This window comes from Bubalus kerabau, chromosome 21 (genome assembly GCF_029407905.1).
Source record: "Bubalus kerabau isolate K-KA32 ecotype Philippines breed swamp buffalo chromosome 21, PCC_UOA_SB_1v2, whole genome shotgun sequence".
NCBI lineage: Eukaryota > Metazoa > Chordata > Mammalia > Artiodactyla > Bovidae > Bubalus > Bubalus kerabau.
The window spans coordinates 10,718,641-10,739,010 of record NC_073644.1 but is presented as its reverse complement, the minus strand read 5'-3'; the positions used below and the strand labels follow the sequence as shown (position 1 = coordinate 10,739,010).

Here is a 20,370-nt window from a genome sequence, read left to right as displayed (position 1 = left end):
TCTAGTCACTAAATATAGATTCAAAATTGCAAAACATACTGCAGGAATGAAATGACACAGTGTGAAGGTGGACAGAATTGCCAGAGGTCTACAGATTCACCCATAGAGAACTATTTTAAAAGCATCCATTTTCACTTCTTAAACTGTTTCCTTCTTGGCAAAATTCTTTTGCTTGTCCTTTGGAAGAAAGGCTGGAATTCTGACATCACTCATTCATAAAGAGCTGAGTTTGGAGAGAACAGGATGGCAGAGGAGTAGGTGGACATGGAGTACATCTCTCTCCACGAATACGTCAGGAATATAGCTTCAGACACAGAAGTGCATACAGAACACCACCTGAAAGCGGACAGGAGGACCTGACCAGTGGAAAGGAATATATAGACCCACGCGAAACTCGGTAGAATGAAGAAACTAGGGGGGAAAACTGGAGTGTTAGAAGGACTGGACCTGCCCTCGGTGGGTGGGGAACTGAAGCAGGGGTCTGATCCGCACATCAGGGCAATTGTCTGAATCAGAGGAGAAACATTTAAGGCTTAGAGTGAAAGAGCTGACCTGTGGCAGCCTAAATGGAATGAGGATCAGACAGTCCTTGACGCAACCATACATACTCCAGACAGGGATGCAGACCCCTTGGAAGGTGCAGCAGCTGGGAGCTGGAGTTTAGGGATTGTGGAGCAGTCCCAGGGTGAGGGCTACTGTTGACTGTGGAGAGACGGGATGGAGGGGATGTGAGGGAGGAGATCGTGGTGGGAAATGCCTGTGGAGGAATGCTGGGCAGCCATGGAAGCAAGACGATACTGCTGAATCACATGTAGTGGATGGAACCATCACCATAGCCTCTCTCCCCTCACATGCCAGCATCAGCAGCTGAACAATAGAGAGCCTGGCCCATCAAAAGCCTGATGCACTGAACTACAGAGCAGGACCCCACGCAGGGTGCCCCTTTAAGTGCCTGATGCGCCAATCTACAGAATAGGACCCCAGGCAAGGGAGCCCTCTAAGTGCCTGATCCAGAGAAGCTACAGAGAAAGTCTGGCCAAAGAGGCCTTCTGATTACCAGCTACAAGAGGCCAAAAAAAGACTCTGGTAGGGCCATAACTCCTGCCATGGAAGCAGTCTGTGTCCCTGCACACTTGGCACTGCCAGGGTCCCCACAAGCCAAGCAGCTGTGCCACCTTCAAACTCAGTTCTCACTGGGGCAGAGCTGCCGCAGGGAAAAAAGTCTTGTGTCCATGCACACAGGGTTCCTTTGGTTGTGTCCAACTCTTTGTGACACTGTAGACTGTGGCCTGCCAGGCTTCTCTGTCGGGGGCGGGGAGGGGGGGGAGGTTCTCCAGGCAAGAAAACTGGAGCGTATTGGCCAATACTGGTTGCCATAACCTTCTAGAGCACTATATTTCCTGCTGCCCTAGCTGCCAGCTCCCCTGAGTTCCTGGTGCTGCCAGAGCCCCTGCGACCCAAGCAGCTGCAAAACTTCCACACCTGGCCCTCACTGGGGCAGACCCAAGCCCTCCAGAGCAGCCTCAGGAGCAAACCCCAGTGGACACCCACATGCAGAGGTGGAAATAAAACCACAATTGAAACCCAGGGTCAGTGTGTCTAAGGAAGAAGACCCAAAACCTTCCCACCAGTTGTACAAGCTGCAGATTAAATCCACACGATCAACTAGGCAGACTGTGTCTATGGAATACATAAAAGGTCATTGAGAGCTCACACAAAAGAAAACACACCAGTTCTGTTAGCTGTGGCTGTTGGAGTCAAGAACACAGAGGAGTAGAACCAGATTAGAACCTGGGCTGCCCCTGAGCAGGTCCAGAGACCAGCACAGTGTTGGAGGGCATCCTAGGGAAATGAGGTGGCCTGTGACTCCCAGCGTGGGAAAGGACTCTGACAGCGGTGACTCAAGAAAAACATTTGTTATTCTTATGTTTTGACTTGTTATGTAGATTCTTTTGGATTTTTTCTTTCCTTTTTATTCCCCCTCTGTAGTAGTTGTCAATTTTATTGGCACTATGAAATCTAATTAAACTATTGAGCTTTTTTTTTTCCTCAGTCACATTTTTTATTGTTGTTATAAACCTCTGCTTCTATGTTGGGCTTTTTCAATTCTGTGGAGTTTTCCTTTTTTACCTCGGTCTCGTTTTTTAATTTTAATTTTTAATTTTTTTAAACCTATGATTATTTTTTCTACATTTATTCCTTTGTTTGCTTTTCCTACTGTTCTTTTCCCTTTGCAGTTAATCTTTAATGTATATAAATCTTAATCTACCTCTATTTAACTTTACATATTATTCTTTCTTTCCTTTTCTCTCAACATACTTATTAGTTTTGTTTTCATTGCTTTGTTCCCTACTTGGCACCTTGCTTTAGTTTTGTTTTCCAGTTTGTGCTTTGGTTAGTTTTGTTCTTAACTGGTAAATATAATTTTTTATTTCCTCTGTTCGCTGGGTCAGTCTACTGTACTTTATTTTTTTTTTTTTCTTTTTTTTTGTTATCTTTTTTTTTTTTTTTTAATTTTATTTTATTTTTAAACTTTACATAACTGTATTAGATTTGCCAAATATCAAAATGAATCCGCCACAGGTATACATGTGTTCCCCATCCTGAACCCTCCTCCCTCCTCCCTCCCCATTCCATCCCTCTGGGTCGTCCCAGTGCACCAGCCCCAAGCATCCAGTATCGTGCATCGAACCTGGACTGGCAACTCATTTCATACATGATATTTACATGTTTCAATGCCATTCTCCCACATCTTCCCACCCTCTCCCTCTCCCACAGAGTCCATAAGACTGTTCTATATATCAGTGTCTCTTTTGCTGTCTCGTACACAGGGTTATTGTTACCATCTTTCTAAATTCCATATATATGCGTTAGTATACTGTATTAGTGTTTTTCTTTCTGGCTTACTTCACTCTGTATAATAGGCTCCAGTTTCATCCACCTCATTAGAACTGATTCAAATGTATTCTTTTTAATGGCTGAATAATACTCCATTGTGTATATGTACCACAGCTTTCTTATCCATTCATCTGCTGATGGACATCTAGGTTGCTTCCATGTCCTGGCTATTATAAACAGTGCTGCGATGAACATTGGGGTACTCGTGTCTCTTTCCCTTCTGGTTTTCTCAGTGTGTATGCCCAGCAGTGGGATTGCTGGATCATAAGGCATGTCTATTTCCAGTTTTTGTTGGACTGTTTTGACTTTGCTCAAGAGTGTATATGTTTATGTGTATATTCCATTATTTTAATTATTATTTGCCTGATTTTGTAACTGCCATTTGTCAAGGATTCATCATTGGTTTCTAATTTTTGGATATTTGTCTTACTCTCAGTTAATGCCATAACAAACCACTTGTGGAATTTTTATTCCTGACCAGACATCAAGCCCTGAGCCTTTGGAGAAAGAGCACTAACTCCAAGACCCTAGACTATCAGAGAACTAACCCTAGGGATCATCAGATAGTGAGAACTCACACAAAGGAAACCACTTGAATACAAGACCCAGCATCACCCAACCACCAGTAGCACCCTGTGCAGGACGCCTCATCTAAACAACAAACAAAACAAAAATATAAACCCAATCATCAGCAGACAGGATTACCACCTCACTCAGCCTTACCCATCAGAGGAAAAACAAACAAAAACTCAGCACAAATCTCATCCTATACAAAGCTTACAGAAACCACTGGGCCTTTTAGAAGGGCAGAAACCAAAAGGAAGAAAGAATTCAACCTTTAAGGGAAGGGAGACCTCAAACACAATAAGTTAAAAAAAATAATAATTAAAAGGCAGAGAAATACTATACAAATGAAGGAACAAACTAGAAACACAGAAGTCCAAATAAATGAAGAGGAAATAGGCAAACTACCCAAAAAAGAATTCAGAATAATGATAGCAAAGATGATCAAAAACCTTGAAAACAGAATGGAGAAAGTGCAACAATCAACAAAGACCTAGAATAATTAAAGAATAAATACTCAGAGACAAACAACACAATGACAGAAATTAAAAATACTCCAGAAGAAATCAAAAGCAGAAGAACAAATCAGTGAGCTGGAAGATAAAATGGTGGAAATAACTTCTGAAGAGCAGAATAATGTAAAAAGAATGAAAAGAGCTGAGGACAGTCTCAGAGAGCTCTGCTGCTGCTGCTGCTGCTGCTAAGTCACTTCAGTCTCCATATCAAATGCACCAACATTCAAATTATAGGGATCCCAGAAGAAGAAGAGAAAAGGAAAGGGTATGAGAAAATTTTTGAAGAAATTTTACTCGAAAATTTCCCCAACATGGAAAAGGAAATAATCAATCAAGTCCAAGAGGCACAAAGAGGATATCCATTCAGGATAAACGCAAGGAGAAACACACCAAGGCACATACTAATCAAACTAACAAAGACTAAACACAAAGAAATAATATTAGAAGCAGCAAGGAAAAAGCAACAAATAACGTACAAGGGAAACCCCATATATTTAACAGCTGATCTTTCAGCAGAAACTCTGCAGGCCAGAAGGGAATGGCAGGATATTTAAAGTAACTGAAAGGGAAAAATCTACAACCAAGATTACAGTACCTGGCAAGGATCTCATTCAAAATTGATGGAGAAATAAAAAGCTTCTCAGACAAGCAAAAGCTAAGAGAATTCAGTACCACCAAACCAGCTTTACAGGAAATGTAAAAGAGACTTATGTAGTCAAGAAATACAAGAGAAGAAAAAAGATCTACAAAATCAACACCAAACAATTAAGAAAATGGCAATAGGAACATATATATCAATAATTACTTTAAATATAAATGGATTAAATGCTCCAACCAAAAGACACAGACTGGCTGAATGGTTACAAAAACAAGACCCATAGATATGGTGTCTTCAAGAAACCCACTTCAGACCTCATGACACACAGAGACTGAAAGTGAGAGGATGGAAAAATATATTCCACGCAGATGGGAAGCAAAAGAAAGCTGGAGTAGCAATCCTCATATCAGACAAAATAGACCTTAAAATAAAGAATATTACAGGAGATAAGGAAGGACAGTACATAATAATCAAAGGATTGATCCAAGAGGAAGACATAACAATTGTAAATATCTATGCACCCAACATAGGAGCACCTCAATACATAAGTCAAACACTACCAGACTTAAAAGGAGAAACAGACAGTAACACAATAATAGAAGGAGACTTTAACACCCCACTCACACCAATAAGACAGAAAATTAATAATTAAGTACAAGTCTTAAATGATACATTAGATGAGATGAATCTCACTGATATCCTCAGGACATTCCATCCAAATGCAGAAGAATACACCTTCTTCTCAAGTGCACATGGAACATTCTCCAGGATAGATTACATCTTGGGTCACAAATCAGACCTCGGTAAATTTAAGAAAATTGAAATCATATCAAGCATCTTCTCTGACCACAACACTATGAGACTAGATATCAATTACAATAAAAAAAAACTGTGAGAAACACAAACATATGGAGATTAAACAACACATTTCTAAATAACCAACAGGTTACTGAAGAAATCAAAAGGGAAATCAAAAAATTTCTAGAAACAAATGACAAAACACGACAACTCAAAACCTATGGGATGCAGCAAAAGCAGGTCTAAGAGTAAGTTTATAGCAATACAAATCCTACCTCAAGAAAAAAGAAAAACATCAAATAGACAACCTAACTTTTGTAACAATTGGAAAAGGAAGCACAAAAAAAAAAAATTAGAAGGAAATAAATCATAAAGATCCAAGCAGAAATAAATAAAAAAGAAATGAAAAAACAATAGTAAAAATTAATAAAACTAAAAGCTGGTTCTTTGAGAAAATAAACAAAATTGACAAACCTTTACCCAGACTCATCAAGAAAAAAAGAGAAGAGTCAAATCAACAAAATTAGAAATGAAAAAGGAGAGATTACAACAGACAATGCAGAAACACAAAGGATTATAAGGGACTATATGGCAATAAAATGGATAACCTGGAAGAAATGGACAGATTCTTAGAAAAGTTCAATCTTTCAAGACTGAACCAGGAAGAAATAGAAACTATGAACAACCCAATGACAAGCACTATAATTGAAGCTGTGATCAAAAATCTCCCAAAAAACAAAAGCCCAGGACTAGATGGCTTCAGAGGAGAATTCTATCAAACATTTAGTGAGGAGCTAATGGCTATCCTTCTAAAACTCTTTCAAAAAATTTCAGAGGAAGGAACACTTCCAAACTCATTCTACAAGGCCACCATCACCCTAATACCAAAACCAGACAAAAACAATGCAAAAAAAAAAAAAGAAAGAAAAAAGAAAAAAAAAACTACAGGCCAATATCACTGATGAACATAGATGCAAAAATCCTCAACAAAATTTTAGCAAACAGAATTCAGCAGCACTTCAAAAAGCTCATACACCATGATCAAGCTGTGTTTATTCCAGGAATGCATGGATTCTTCAACATACAAATCAATGTAATACACCATATTAACAAGTTGAAAGATAAAAACCATATGATCATCTCAATAGATGCAGAAAAAGCCTTTGATAAAATTCAGCACCCATTTATGATTAAAACTCTTCAAAAATGGGCATAGAAGGAACCGACCTCAACATAGTAAAGGCCACATATGATAAGCCTACAGCAAACATTTGGAGAAGAGAATGGCAATCCACTCCAGAGGAGCCTGGCAACTCACAGTCCATGGGGTCACAAAGAGTCAGACACGACTGAGCAACTAACGCTATAGCAAACATTATTCTCAGTTGTGAAAAGCTGAAAACATTCCCCCTAAGACCAGGAACAAGACAAGGGTGTCCACTTTCACCACTATTATTCAACATAGTTCTGGAAGTCCTAGCTATGAAGAAGAAAATGAAATAAAAGGAATCTAGATCAGAAAAGAAGAAGTAAAGCTCTCACTGCAGGTGACATGATACTGTACATAGAAAACCATACAGATAGTATCAGAAAATTACTGGAGCTAATCAGTGAATTTAGCAAAGTTGCAGGATAGAAAATTAATACACAAAATCATTTGCATTTCTACATACTAACAATGAAAAATCATAAAGAGAAATTAAGGAATCAATCCTGTTCACCATTGCAACAAAAAGAATCAAATATCTAGGAATAAACTTACATAAGGAGACAAAAGAACTGTACACAGAAAATTATAATACTGATGAAAGAAATCAAAGATGACATAAACAGATGGAGAGATATTCCATGTTCCTGGATAGGAAGAATCAATATTGTGAAAGTGACTGTACTACCAAATGCAATCTACAGATTCAATTTGATCCCTATCAAATTACCAATGGAGTTTTTCACAGAACTAGAACAAAAAATTTCACAATTCGTATGGAAACACAAAAGACCCCAAAAAGCCAAAGCAGTCTTGAAAAAGAAGAATGGATCTGGAGGAATCAACCTGCCTGACTTCAGATTATACTACAAAACTACAGTCATCAAGACAGTATGGTACTGGCACAAAAACAGAAATATAGACCAATGGAACAAGTTATAAAGCCCAGAAATAAACCCATGCACCTAGGAGTACCTTATTTTTTACAAAGGATTCAAGAATATACAATGGGGCAAAGACAGCTTCTTCAATAAGTGGTGCTGGGAAAACTGGACAGCTACATGTAAAAGAATGAAATTAGAACACTTCCTAACACCATACACAAAGATAAACTCAAAATGGATTAAAGACCTGAATATAAGACCAGAAACTATAAAACTTTTAGAGGAAAACATAGGCAGAACACTCAATGACATAAATCAAAGCAAGATCCTCTGTGACCCACCTCCTAGAGTAATGGAAATAAAAACAAAAGTAAACAAGTGAGACCTGATTAAACTTAAAGGCTTTTGCACAGCAAAGGAAACTATAAGCAGGCTGAAAAGACAACACTCAGAATGGGAAAAAATAATAGCAAATGAAACAACTGACAAAGGATTAATTCCCAAAATATACAAGCAGCTCATACAACTCAATGCCAGAAAAACAAACAACCCAATCAAAATGTGGGAGAAAGACCTAAACACATTTCTCCAAAGAAGACATACAGATGGCTAACAAACACAAGAAAAGACGCTCAACATTGCTCATTATTAAAGAAATGCAAATGAAAACTACAATGAGATACCACCTCACACCGGTCAGAATGGCCATGATAAAAAAAAAGTCTACAAACAATAAATGCTGGAGAGGGTGTGGAGAAAGGGGAACGCTTTTGCACTGTTGGTGGGAATGTAAACTGATACAGCCATTATGGAAGATGGTATGGAGAAAAACCACCATATGACTCAGGAATTCCACTCCTCAGCATATAGCCTGAGGGAACCAAAATTGAAAAAGACACATGTATCCCATTGTTCATTGCAGCACTATTTACAATAGCTAGAACATGGAAGCAACCTAGATGTCCATCGACAGAAGAATGGATAAAGAAGTTGTGGTGCGTATACATAATGGAATATTACTCAGGCATAAAAAGGAGTGCATTTGAGTCAGTTCTGATGAGGTAGATGAACCTAGAACCTATTATACAGAGTGATGTGAGTCAGAAAGAGAAAGATAAATATCATATTCTAATGTATATATATGGAATCTAGAAAAATGGTACTGAAGAATTTATTTACAGGGCAGCAATAGAGAAACAGACATAGAGAACAGACTTATGGACATGGGGAGAGGGGAGGAGAGGGTGAGATGTATGGAAAGAGTAGCATGGAAACCACATTACCATAAGTAAAATAGAGAGCCGATGGGATTTGCTCTATGGCTCATGAAACTCAAGGAGGGGCTCTGTATCAACCTAGAGGGGTGTGGTGGGGAGGGAGATGGAAGGGAGGTTCAAAAGGGAGGGGATATATGTATACCTATGGCTGATTCATGCTGAGGTTTGCAAAATTCTGTAAAGCAATTATCCTTCAGTAAAAAAAAAAAACTAAAAAGAGGGGGAAAAGTGGAAAAAAATAATAAAGAGCTGATTTTGAGGCCTAAGGACAAGAAAAGGAGGGCAGTGGTGTAGTGATTACATGACAGGGGCTTTTTCTCAAGTGAGACTGCCTTCATGGCACCGTCTTTCAGGGTTGTTTCCCCCCTTGAAGGGAACTTTGAACCCATCCATAGTAGGATGTCTCCCTGGAGTTCAGTTTCCTGTGACTACAGACCTTCACAGTGAACTCTGGTTCTCTCTCTCTTTCTTGTTGGCATGTAATTGCTTTACAATGTTGTTAGTTTTTGCTGTACAAGGAAGTGGCTCAGTCACTGTATACATATATACTCTCCCTCCTGAATCTCCCTCCCTCTCACTCCCATCCCACCTTCTGGGTGACCACAGAGCACCAAGCTGAGCCCCCTGTACCAGAGAGCAGCTTCCCACTAGTTACCTGTTTCACACCTGGTAGTGGGCATTTGTTGGAGCTGCTCTCCCCATTCATCCCGCCCTCTCCTTTCCTGCACTGTGTCCACACGTCCACGTGTTCTCTGTGTCTGTGTCTCTAGTCTTACCCTGCCAATAGATTCACCTGTATTACTTTTCTAGATTCCACATGTATTTGTTAATACATGATATTTGTTTTTCTGACTTACTTCACTCTGTATGGCAGACTCTAGGTCCACCCATGTCTCTACAAATGACCCAATTTCATTCCTTTTATGGCTGAGGAATATTCCAGTGTACATCTGTACCACAACTTCTCTATCCATCGGTCAGCACCTTTAGGCTGCTCCCACATCAGGGCTATTGTAAATAGTGCCACAGGAGAACACAGTGGAGACAAGACTGACAGCATTGCCATGTTAAGGGGTTCTGGACTAGAGTGGTGAGGTGAGCTAAAGGGAGCATGCCCTCTTAAATCCCTAGAGGAATGGAATTTGGAAAAGAGCCATTTAATGAAAAGACTAAGATTGTTTTTATTCTTGTTACATCAAAATATATTAACAACCTATGACAAGCAGGGTAGCATGGCCAAGCAGTCTAAGGTGCTGGATTAAGGCTCCAGTCTCTTTGGGGGCATTGATTTGAATCCCAGAGCTGTCAGTTTGTCTATATCTTTAGGCTCCCCACGTAGTGCTAGTGGTAAACAAAGAACCTGCCTGAAATGCAGGAGACATAAGAGATACAGGTTCAATCTCTGGGTCAGGAAGATCCCCTGGAGGAGAACATGGCAACCCACTCCAGTATTCTTGCCTGGAGAATCCCATGAACAGAGGAGCCTGGCTGGCAGAGTCAGACGTGGCTGAGCAACTAAGCCCATTGCTATTTATTTCTGAGAATTTTTATGTGGCCCCAGACTGTTTTAAAGCTGAAAGTGACCTTAGGGATTCTACTCTTTAACCTTTTATTTTAGATAAGAAGTATTAATTTGGTGCAACTACCTTGTTAAGTATTAAGAGAGATAACATTCATCATTGTTTATACGTTTCAAAAGAATTCAAGTTCGCAATCAGGACAGACAGACATAGTCCCTATTGTCACTTATTCTTCACATCAGTGCAGTTGAGGAATGTGCGTGTTACTGGTGGGAATTAGGATATTCAGATGTAACTAGCACCTCTATTTTCAATTCAGTTGAGTTCAGTCACTCAGTCTTGTCTGACTCTGCGACTGCAAAGAGTCAGACAAGACTTCCAGGCTTCCCTGTTCTGCCAGGCTTCCCTGTTCATCACCAACTCCCAGAGCTTGTTCAAACTCATGTCCATCAAGTGGTGGTGATGCCATCCAACCATCTCATCCTCTGTCGTCCCCTTCTCCTCCCGCCTTCAGTCTTTCCCAGCACCAGGGTCTTTTCCAGTGAGTCAGTTCTTCACATCAAGTGGCCAAAGTATTGGAGTTGCAGCTTCAGCATCAGTCCTTCCAATGAATATTCAGGACTGATTTCCTTTAGGATGGACTGGTTGGATCTCCTTGCAGTCCAGGGGACTCTCAAGAGTCTTCTCCAACACCACAGTTCAAAAGCATCAGTTCTTCGGTGCTCAGCTTTCTTTATAGTCCAACTCTCACATCCAGACATGACTACTGGAAAAACCATAGCTCTGACTAGATGGACCTTTGTCAGCAAAGTAACGTCTCTGCTTTTTAATACACTAAGTTGGCATAGCTTTTCTTCCAAGGAGCAAGTGTCTTTTAATGTCATGGCTGTAGTCACCATTTGCAGTGATTTTGGAGCCCCCAAAAATAAAGTCTCTCACTGTTCCCATTGTTTCCCCGTCTATTTGCTTTGAAGTGATGGGACTGGATGCCATGATTGTAGTTTTCTGAATGTTGAGTTTTAAGCCAACTTTTTCACTTCTTTCACTTTCATCAAGAGGCTCTTTAGTTCTCCTTCACTTTCTGCCGTAAGGGTCATGTCATCTGCATATCTGAGGTTATTGATATTTCTCCCAGCAATCTTGATTCCAGCTTGTGCTACATCCAGCCTGGCATTTCTTATGATGTGCTCTGCATAGAAGTTAAATAAGCAGGGTGACAATATACAGCCTTGACGTACTCCTTTCCCAATTTGGAACCAGTCTGTTGTTCCATCTCCAGTTCTGTTGTTTCCTTATCTGCATACAGATTTCTCAGGAGGCAGATAAGGTGGTCTGGTATTCCCATCTCTTGAAGAATTTTCCACAGTTCGTTCTGATCCACACAGTCAAAGGCATTGGTGTAGTCAATAAAGAAGAAGTAGATGTTTTCTGGAACTCTTTTGCTCTTTTGATGATTCAACAGATGTTAGCAGTTGATCTCTCATTCCTCTGCCTTTTCTAAATCCAGCTTGAACATCTGGAAGTTCATAGTTCATGTACTGTTGAAACCTGGCTTGGAGAATTCTGAGCATTAATTTGCTAGCATGTGAGATGAGTGCAATTGTGTGGTAGTTGGAACATTCTTTGGATTGCCCTTCTTTGGGATTGGAATGAAAACTGATCTTTTCCAGTCCTGTGGCCACTGCTGAGTTTTCAAAATTTGCTGAAATATTGAGTGCAGCACTTTCACAGCATCATCCTTTAGGATTTGAAATAGCTCCACTGGAATTCCATCACCTCCACTAGCTTTGTTCATAGTGATGCTTCCTAAGGCCCTCTTGACTTTGCATTCCAGGATGTCTGGCTGTAGTTGAATGATAACACCATCCTGGTTATCTGGATCATGACAATCTTTTTTGTCTTGTTTCTCTGTGTATTCTTGCCACCTCTTCTTAATATCTTCTCCTTCTGTTAGGTCCATACCATTTCTTTCCCTTATTGTGTGCATCTTTGCATGAAATGTTCCCTTGGTATCTCTAATTTTCTTGACAAGATCTCTAGTCTTTCCCACTCTATTGTTTTCCTCTATTTCTTTGCATTAATCACTGAAGAAGGCTTTCTTATCTCTCCTTGCTATTCTTTGGAACTCTGCATTCAAATGGATATATCTTTCCTTTTCTCCTTTGCCTTTCACTTCTCTTCTTTTCTCAGCTATTTGTAAGGCCTCCTCAGACAACCATTTTTCCTTTTTGCATTTCTTTTTCTTGGGGATGGTCTTGATCACTGCCTCCTATACAGTGTCATGAACCTCTGTCCATAGTTCTTCAGGCACTCTATCAGGTCTAATCCCTTGAATCTATTTGTCACTTCCACTGTATAATTGTAAGGAATTTGATTTAGGTCATACCTGAATGGTCTAGTGGTTTTCTCTACTTTCTTCAATTGAAGTCTGAATTTTGCAATAGGGAGTTCATGATCTGAGTCACAGTCAGTTCCCGGTCTTGTTTTTGCTGACTGTATAGAGCTTATCCATCTTTGTCTGCAAAAAATATAATCAGTCTGATTCCAGCATTGACCATCTGGTGATGTCCATGTGTACAGTCTTCTCTTTTGTTCCTGGAAGAGTGTGTTTGCTATGACCAGTGCATTCTCTTGGCAAAACTCTGTTAGCCTTTCCCCCTGCTTCATTCTGTACTCCAAGGTCAAATTTGCCTGTTACTGCAGGTATCTCTTGACTTCCTGCTTTTGCATTTCAGTCCCGTATAATGAAAGAGACATCTTTTTTGGGTGTTAGTTCTAGAAGATCCTTATAGGTCTTCATAGAACTGTTCAACTTCAGCTTCTTCAGCATTACTAGTTGGGGCATAAACTTGGATTACTGTAATATTGAACGGTTTCCCTTGGAAATGAACAGAGATCATTCAGTCATTTTTGAGATTGCACCCAAGTACTGCATTTCAGACTCTTGTTGACTATGTGGGCTACTCCTCTATCTTAATTCTTTCCAAGTTAAGGAAAGTGTTCTGTTATGCTTTTTGTTTATTTTGTCATACTTCTTCCTTTCTTTCAGGTCCATGGGTCACAGTCTTAAACTGCACAAATATCACTCCTAATTTTTCCTCTTATGGGTCCCAAGTATCATCCCCCACTCCCTTGGATGACATGGTAACCTATGGAAAGAGTTCTATACGCTTTTCAAACTATAATGTGTGTGCAAAGCATATTGTCACAATGCAGGTTCTGATTGGCTTGTTTTTTCAAGCTTCATGAGCTGCTTGTATATTTTAGAGATTAATCTTTTGTCCACTGCTTCATTTGCAGATTTTTTTCCCATTCTGAGGGCTGTCATCTTGTTTATGATTTCCTTTGCTGTACAAAAAGCTTTTAAATTTAATTAGGTCCTATTTGTTTATTTTTGTTTTGTTTTCATTACTCTAGGAAGTGGATCATAAAAGATCTTTCTGTGGCTTATGTTAAAGAGTGTTTTTCTTGTGTTTTCCTCTAAGAGTTTTATAGTGTCCGGTCTTACATCCTTAATCCCATTTGAGTTTATTTTGTGTATAGTGTTAGATAGTGTTCTAATTTCAGTCTTTTACATGCAACTGTCCAGATTTCCCAGCACCTCTTATTGAAGAGGCTCTCTTTTCTCCATTGTATCTTCTTGCATCCTTTGTCATAGCAATTATATTTCAATTTAAAAATAAATAAATAAATAAATAATGAACGTTCCACTTCAGCACTCTGGACAGCTCCCAGCGATGCTGGTCCACGTTGAGGAGCAAGGCATCGGTCATCACAATGATTTCATGTCTCATCTTGTCCTCTCTAGCACTGGCTTGCTACCACAAAACTGTTTAGACATATAAGAAAAAGATCTTATCTGTTCCTTACCACTCCCAAGAGTAAATGTTTTAAATAGTAACTAGGAAAAACGTAAACTGTTTATTCCAACACTGCTGACAAAAGTCATAAATCTAAGCCAATTGTACTGAAGAAGTGTAATTTCAGCTTGGCTTTGGGTATCTATGTTGAGAAAACAGCATCTTCTACCCAAAAGTTCTCTGTTTTTTTAAGCCAGTGTGTTCAAATTCCTGGTTTCTTGACCAGTGGATGAAGTTGGTCAGAGTTTGGGGGCAAAAAAACACAATCCCTTCTGTATGCCTTCAGACACCCCCGCTAGGCATAGTTAAGTCCCAGGAAGTGGCGAAGGGTTAGACCTGTGCATCTCAGTGACTGGATATAAAATAACAATTTGTATCTTCATTATCTGATTTCCAAAGGCTAGTAAGCAGTGTTTTTCCAGTGACAATGAACAAAACTCAACCTCAAATGAGATGGGCTCACCACTTATCGATGCTTTGCCTGCTCTTCCTGTTGGAGTTCTTTACTCCTTGGAATCAACAAAGAAAGCTCATTTGTTTCACTTTGTGAAAACTCTTCATTTTTCCCTCAGACTTTCCATTTCACGCTGTGTGAATTTTATTAAGATCTCTTTCACAGAAGCTAAGTGCTGGCTCTATGGGGCCCTAAGGGCTGGCAGTCACAGCCTCTGTAATTTCTAAAGCCTCTTGAGACAGCTATTTTCTACCGAAACTCCTTGGAGAATCACAGAGAAGAATCTAAAATCTCTTTGGTGCTGGAAGATGGAAGTTGGCCTCATGAGTATTTCATGCAAATCTTCTGGTGTTACAGCCTGAAAACAACAACACGGCAGTCCTGTTAATATCCAGTCTGTGAATGGGAACATCATATTGATACTCAGTGCCTCTTTCTGAAGGCCTCCAACTATTTTTACAAGCTGGTTTAAAATATTAATTAATTTTTTTTATTTTAGAGTTCCGTTCAGTTCAGTTGCTCAGTCGTGTCTGACTCTTTGAGACCCCATGAACCTCAGCACACCAGGCCTCCTGTCCATCACCAACTCCCAGAGTTTACCCAAACTCATGTCCATCGAGTCAGTGATGCCATCCAGCCATCTCATCCTCTGTCGCCCCCTTCTCCTTCTGCCCGCAATCCTTCCCAGCATCAGGGTCTTTTCCAATGAGTCAGCTCTTCACATCAGGTGGCCAAAGTATTGGAGTTTCAACATCAGTCCTTCCAATGAACACCCAGGACTGATCTCCTTTAGGATGGACTGGTTGGATCTCCTTGCAGTCCAAGGGATTCTCAAGAGTCTTCTCCAACACCACAATTCAAAAGCATCAATTCTTTGGCACTCAGCTTTCTTCACAGTCTAACTCTCACATCTATACATGACTATTGGAAAAACCATAGCCTTGACTAGAAAGGATGTTTGTTGGCAAAGTAATGTCTCTGCTTTTGAATATGCTACCTAGGTTGGTCATAACTTTCCTTCCAAGAAGTAAGCGTCTTTTAATTTCATGGCTGCCGTCACCATCTGCAGTGATTTTGGAGCCCAAAAAAATAAAGTCGAATTAGTCTTGGTTAATAAAATATATCCATAATCTTGCTGCCTGAGAAACTGTCAGTGGTTTTATTCCAAGAAAAAATTGTTTTAAAGGTGCATGAGTGCTAAGCTGTTTCAGTCATGTCCTACTCTTTGCAACGCCAGGGACTGTAGCCTGCCAGGCTCCTCTCTCCATGTGATTTCCCAGCCAAGAATACTGGAGTGGGTTGCCATTTCCTCCTCCAGGGGATCTTCCTGACCCAGGGATCAAACTCATGTCTCTTAAGTCTCCTGCATTGGCAAGTGGGTTCTTTACCACTAGCACCACCTAGGAAACCCCATTTTTAAAAGTACTCATAGTTAAATAATTGAAAAGGACTTTGTATTCTGATTTTTTTTCCTCTTGAATTTACATTGCAAGAATTTTAGGCAGTTCCCTGGTGGCCAGGTGGTTAGGATCCTGTGCTTTCATTGCTGTGATCCAGGTTGAATCTCTGGTTAGGGAACTGAGATCTCACAAGCTATGCTGCATGGCTGAAAGGAGAAAAAGTTTCAATGTTATTATGTGCTCTCATAAATGACATGATAATAGCTTTGTAATAGTCCATCAGATAAAAATATTATATTTAAATCAACAGATTCTCTATGGTGGATATTGAGATTAGTTTCATATTTTCTCTATGATGAAAATAATAATAACCAACATTTTTGAGCACTTAATACATGCTAAATGACACTAAAAATATTGTATCATCTCTTAACTGTCATAATGATCTTATGACATGTGTATTATAATTTTTTCCTGCTGGAGATGTTGAAAGGAGGGTTATCTTGCTCAAGGTCACACTGCTGGTAAGTGGCTGAGCCAAGGTTCAAACAAATGTTCTTACATCCATGTTGAATCTCCTCTCTGCCATGTTGTCTCTTAGTGTATACTGAGATTTACGTAAGGATTCTTCAGTTTGAATAAAAGCTTCAACCTATGTATGCAAGTCCTTAAAGTCTGCTCCTTGGTTCCTGCTGCAATGAGTATAAAATTGCAGATTTTCGTTCTTAACATTTCAAGAGCTATCAAGTCATAGGAGATAGTGCTATGATATCAATGTGAAGGTTCTTAACAGTTTGTTTTTATTCTTTAAATATTGGTAAGACATGCACTGTCATAACTGAAATTGCTTTTACACTGCTGTGAACACTTCATCTTTCAAATTCCAAATGTGCACGGATATTCACCCTTAGCTTCATCCTCGTGCACCATTTATAGACGCATCGGTTGGTTAGCTGGCTGGTTGGTTGGTTGGTTTGGTCCAGGATGAATCTGCTTCACTCATGCCTGTGTGGGTCAAGGCGGAGGGGGTTACAGGGCGAGGAGAACTGTTGCGCACTTGAGCACATGAAGACCCATCTGTTTCCCTGTCTCTGTCCTCACAGAATGTGTGACACAGGAGAAGGCCTGTTCACTTTTCAAACAAGGGAAGGAGAAATGATCTATCAGAAGGTCCATTCTGCGACACTGGCCATAGCTGAGCAGCATGAGAGATTAATGCTAGAAATGGAGCAGAAGGCCCGGGTAAGGCCCCTTCCTTGGTAACCTAACAGCTTGGAAATGAATGTCACTGAGCTCTAATGCGCATTGTGTATATGTGGGTCCATTCAGGACAGCGCCTCAGTGTTCACTCCCACCCGTGGCCCTGAGAGCTTGTCCCAATTACCAAACCTCATCTCTCAAATATTCTATTCAGCTTATGACAAAAGAAGCTGTTTGTGGCCGCTGCAGGGAGCCATGCACTTTGTGTATGTACCTATGACCTGTTGCCATGGTTACCCAAAGAGGGATGGAGTGCTCAGAGAGTCAAACAGGGAGTGGTGCCATCTGCATATCTCCACACATAGCCAGATAATCAGAGATGCGAATGTGGACCCACAATATCAAGGAAAATATGTTTCTACCAGAAAGCGTTCAATTTTTCTTTCTGTCTTTGTATTTATTTTAGATTCTCTGAAACTTCTAGCTCTTTCTGTCCATGTTTCAGAGCCAATACTAAAATGTTTGCAGAAGGCACTTATACTATTTACCAGGTGTCTGTTATCCTGTCCTGGAAGTATGCTGTACTTTCGAGGTCAAGCTTAGAAATAATTTCATAAAGAATCTGAAATAGCAAAATTTACAAGTATCTGAAAAACACTATAAGCTTTACTACTAACTTCTTTGAAAAGCAAACAAAAGAATTATTATTGGTCATTGATCATCAAAAGAGATCAATATTGTCTTACTGCAGAATTGATAGGGATGCATTAGAACCCATCTATGAAAAGACAAAAGTAGAGTTTTGAGAAATAGGTGGATCACTACCCAGAAAAATACTCATAATTCTATTCCATTAAAAGACTATGGGGCTTTGTATCTAGTATTATTTTATTTGGACTTTAAAAAATTTCAAATACATAATAACTTGAAATGTAAAATTATCTTTTAAATGTAAGAAAACAAAGTGGTTTAAGAAATGATTTTACATTATTCATAATACATTTCAAATTTTGTCAATACTACATATACATTTTTGTCTCTCTATCCAAGATATGGTTTAAAGAGCCTTCCTAATATCTAAGGGTGGCAAGTGCAAGTCACGCTTCCACTTGGCATTCAGTGGGAGGTAAAAGAGTAGCAAGAACATAAAGAGGATTATTAATATGAGACTATGGGGTTAATTGATGAAGCACCACCAGGAGGTTGGTAGGATTTAGTCTTTAGAAAGATTTTGGTTAAATTTAAATTATTTTAATAATTATCTAATTAATATGACATTTTTCTAATGGCTTAAATTTTGAGAAAAAAAAAGTAACTGCCAAATTTCAAATTATTTGAGTAGCTTGCATAATCATTTTCAGCCCATATATATAATCTGCTAGTGTTCATTTTCAGCTAAAATTAACAGCTGTGAGGTCATTTGCTATTTGTCAACAGGTGTAGTTCTTCTTTACCTCTGGTTGTTCTGAGCAGGCAAAATGCTCCTAAGTAGAGGCTCTTAGACAGTATTTTCACAAAGGAGAGTCCAAGAACTCTTTCAGGCAACTGTGATTGTCTGCAGTAAGGACAGCACTCCGTGTGCTGGCTTCCCATTCTGGTTCCCCTACTCATGGGTTGTATAATCTTGAGCAGCCCATTTAACCTCTAAATGTCTCATTTTCCTCTGTCTGTAGAATGGGTATAGAGTTGTTCTACTGATTTGGTTGTAATGAGGTATCTGTGCATTAATACATACAAAGTGCTGAGAACAGACCTGGCACACAGGAGGTACTGTGAAAGGTTCATTATTATCATGGTGATGTTGAATAATTTCAAGATCTGCAATGGTGGTGAAGACATGATATTTTTGTTCCCAGGAGAAGGCAATGGCACCCCACTCCAATACTCTTGCCTGGAAAATCCCATGGATGGAGGAGTCTGGTAGGCTGCAGTCGCTAAGAGTCAGACACTACTGAGTGACGTCACTTTCATTTTTCACTTTCATGCATTGGAGAAGGAAATGGCAACCCACTCCAGTGTTCTTGCCTAGAGAATCCCAGGGACGGCGGAGCCTGGTGGGCTGCCATCTATGGGGTCGCACAGAGTCGGACACGACTGAGGCGACTTAGCAGTAGCAGTAGCTCAGTATATGTTCGTCCCTTTCAAGTACACTTGTACCTTGTGCCAAAAGATTTGCAACACCAAATTTAATTCACCTTTGCCTTTGATGCGGTTGTATTTTGTCTTATCCTGTAACACTGAGAAGCAAGGGGAGAGGAGGGAGGCTATTGCTGTGACGGAGATGCTACAGATGGAAGGTCCACTGACTGAGATCTCAGGCAGTGGAAGCCAGGATCGGGGTACACCGTAGATCTGGGTGCTCGAAGATGGAAGGGGAAGGGGACAGATATTAAAATAGCAGGCTCGGGGCATCTTTGATCATGCAGTGGCTTAAATCGGGTGAAAAAGTGTGACTACCAACTTTCAAATTATTTGAGAATGCAGGGAAAATTATTAAAGCTACATATTTAAACCAATGGCACCTCTCGAATTTGTTTCTGTTTTATGGAGGTCATAATCTTAGATAAAACACTCCAAGTTCTTCTAAGTCTGTTGTCAAAAACAAAGGTGCTCTACTTTGCGTGTGCAACATTTTTGGAAAGTTTTCATTGTTTCGGTGATAACAACCATTCATCAGAACACACATCTCAAAGGTTTCTTGCGTGGCCCTGCCCATGGAGGGTGAGTGTGGGCTGACTTCATCATCAACAAGACCTCAAAGGCCCTGAAATAATTTACTTTTGGATTTCAATGGATCTGTTACACACATACACATACAATACTACACACACAAACACAAATAATATAAAAGAAACTTCTTGTTTTAATTTGCTTTGTATGTTCTTAAGCTTTACAAGTGCTATGAAATGTCCACAGGGACGTGATGAGAAGATATAAATGGAATTTTTAAAACACAGGTTTTCCCTTATAGTTTATCAAAACTAAGTGAAGGAAAGGGGGATTGTCCTCAGTCATTTCTAACTTCATAACAATGTAAGTGATTTAAAAGCAAAGAACCCCCTATAACAAAAGTTACAGTTTGTCCTTTAAAAACATAGTGTCTGGAATGCTCCTGTTTTCAGTCATTCTTGCTTCCTCGTCACCTGAAAAGCTCTGTGCACAATTTAAGGACAAACAGCATCGGGGCTGTTGAAA

The 20,370-nt window shown here is 39.8% G+C and overlaps 1 protein-coding gene across 1 annotated transcript in view; it reads left to right on the top strand.

The window, feature by feature from the left end:
* Window positions 1-20,370, top strand: part of DOK6 (docking protein 6) — a 413,808-nt gene that overhangs the window by 306,596 nt on the left and 86,842 nt on the right. Inside the window, exon 6 of the mRNA XM_055559154.1 lies at window positions 17,079-17,217. Within this exon, the coding sequence (XP_055415129.1) occupies window positions 17,079-17,217 (139 nt within the window). The remainder of the gene's footprint in view (window positions 1-17,078; window positions 17,218-20,370) is intronic.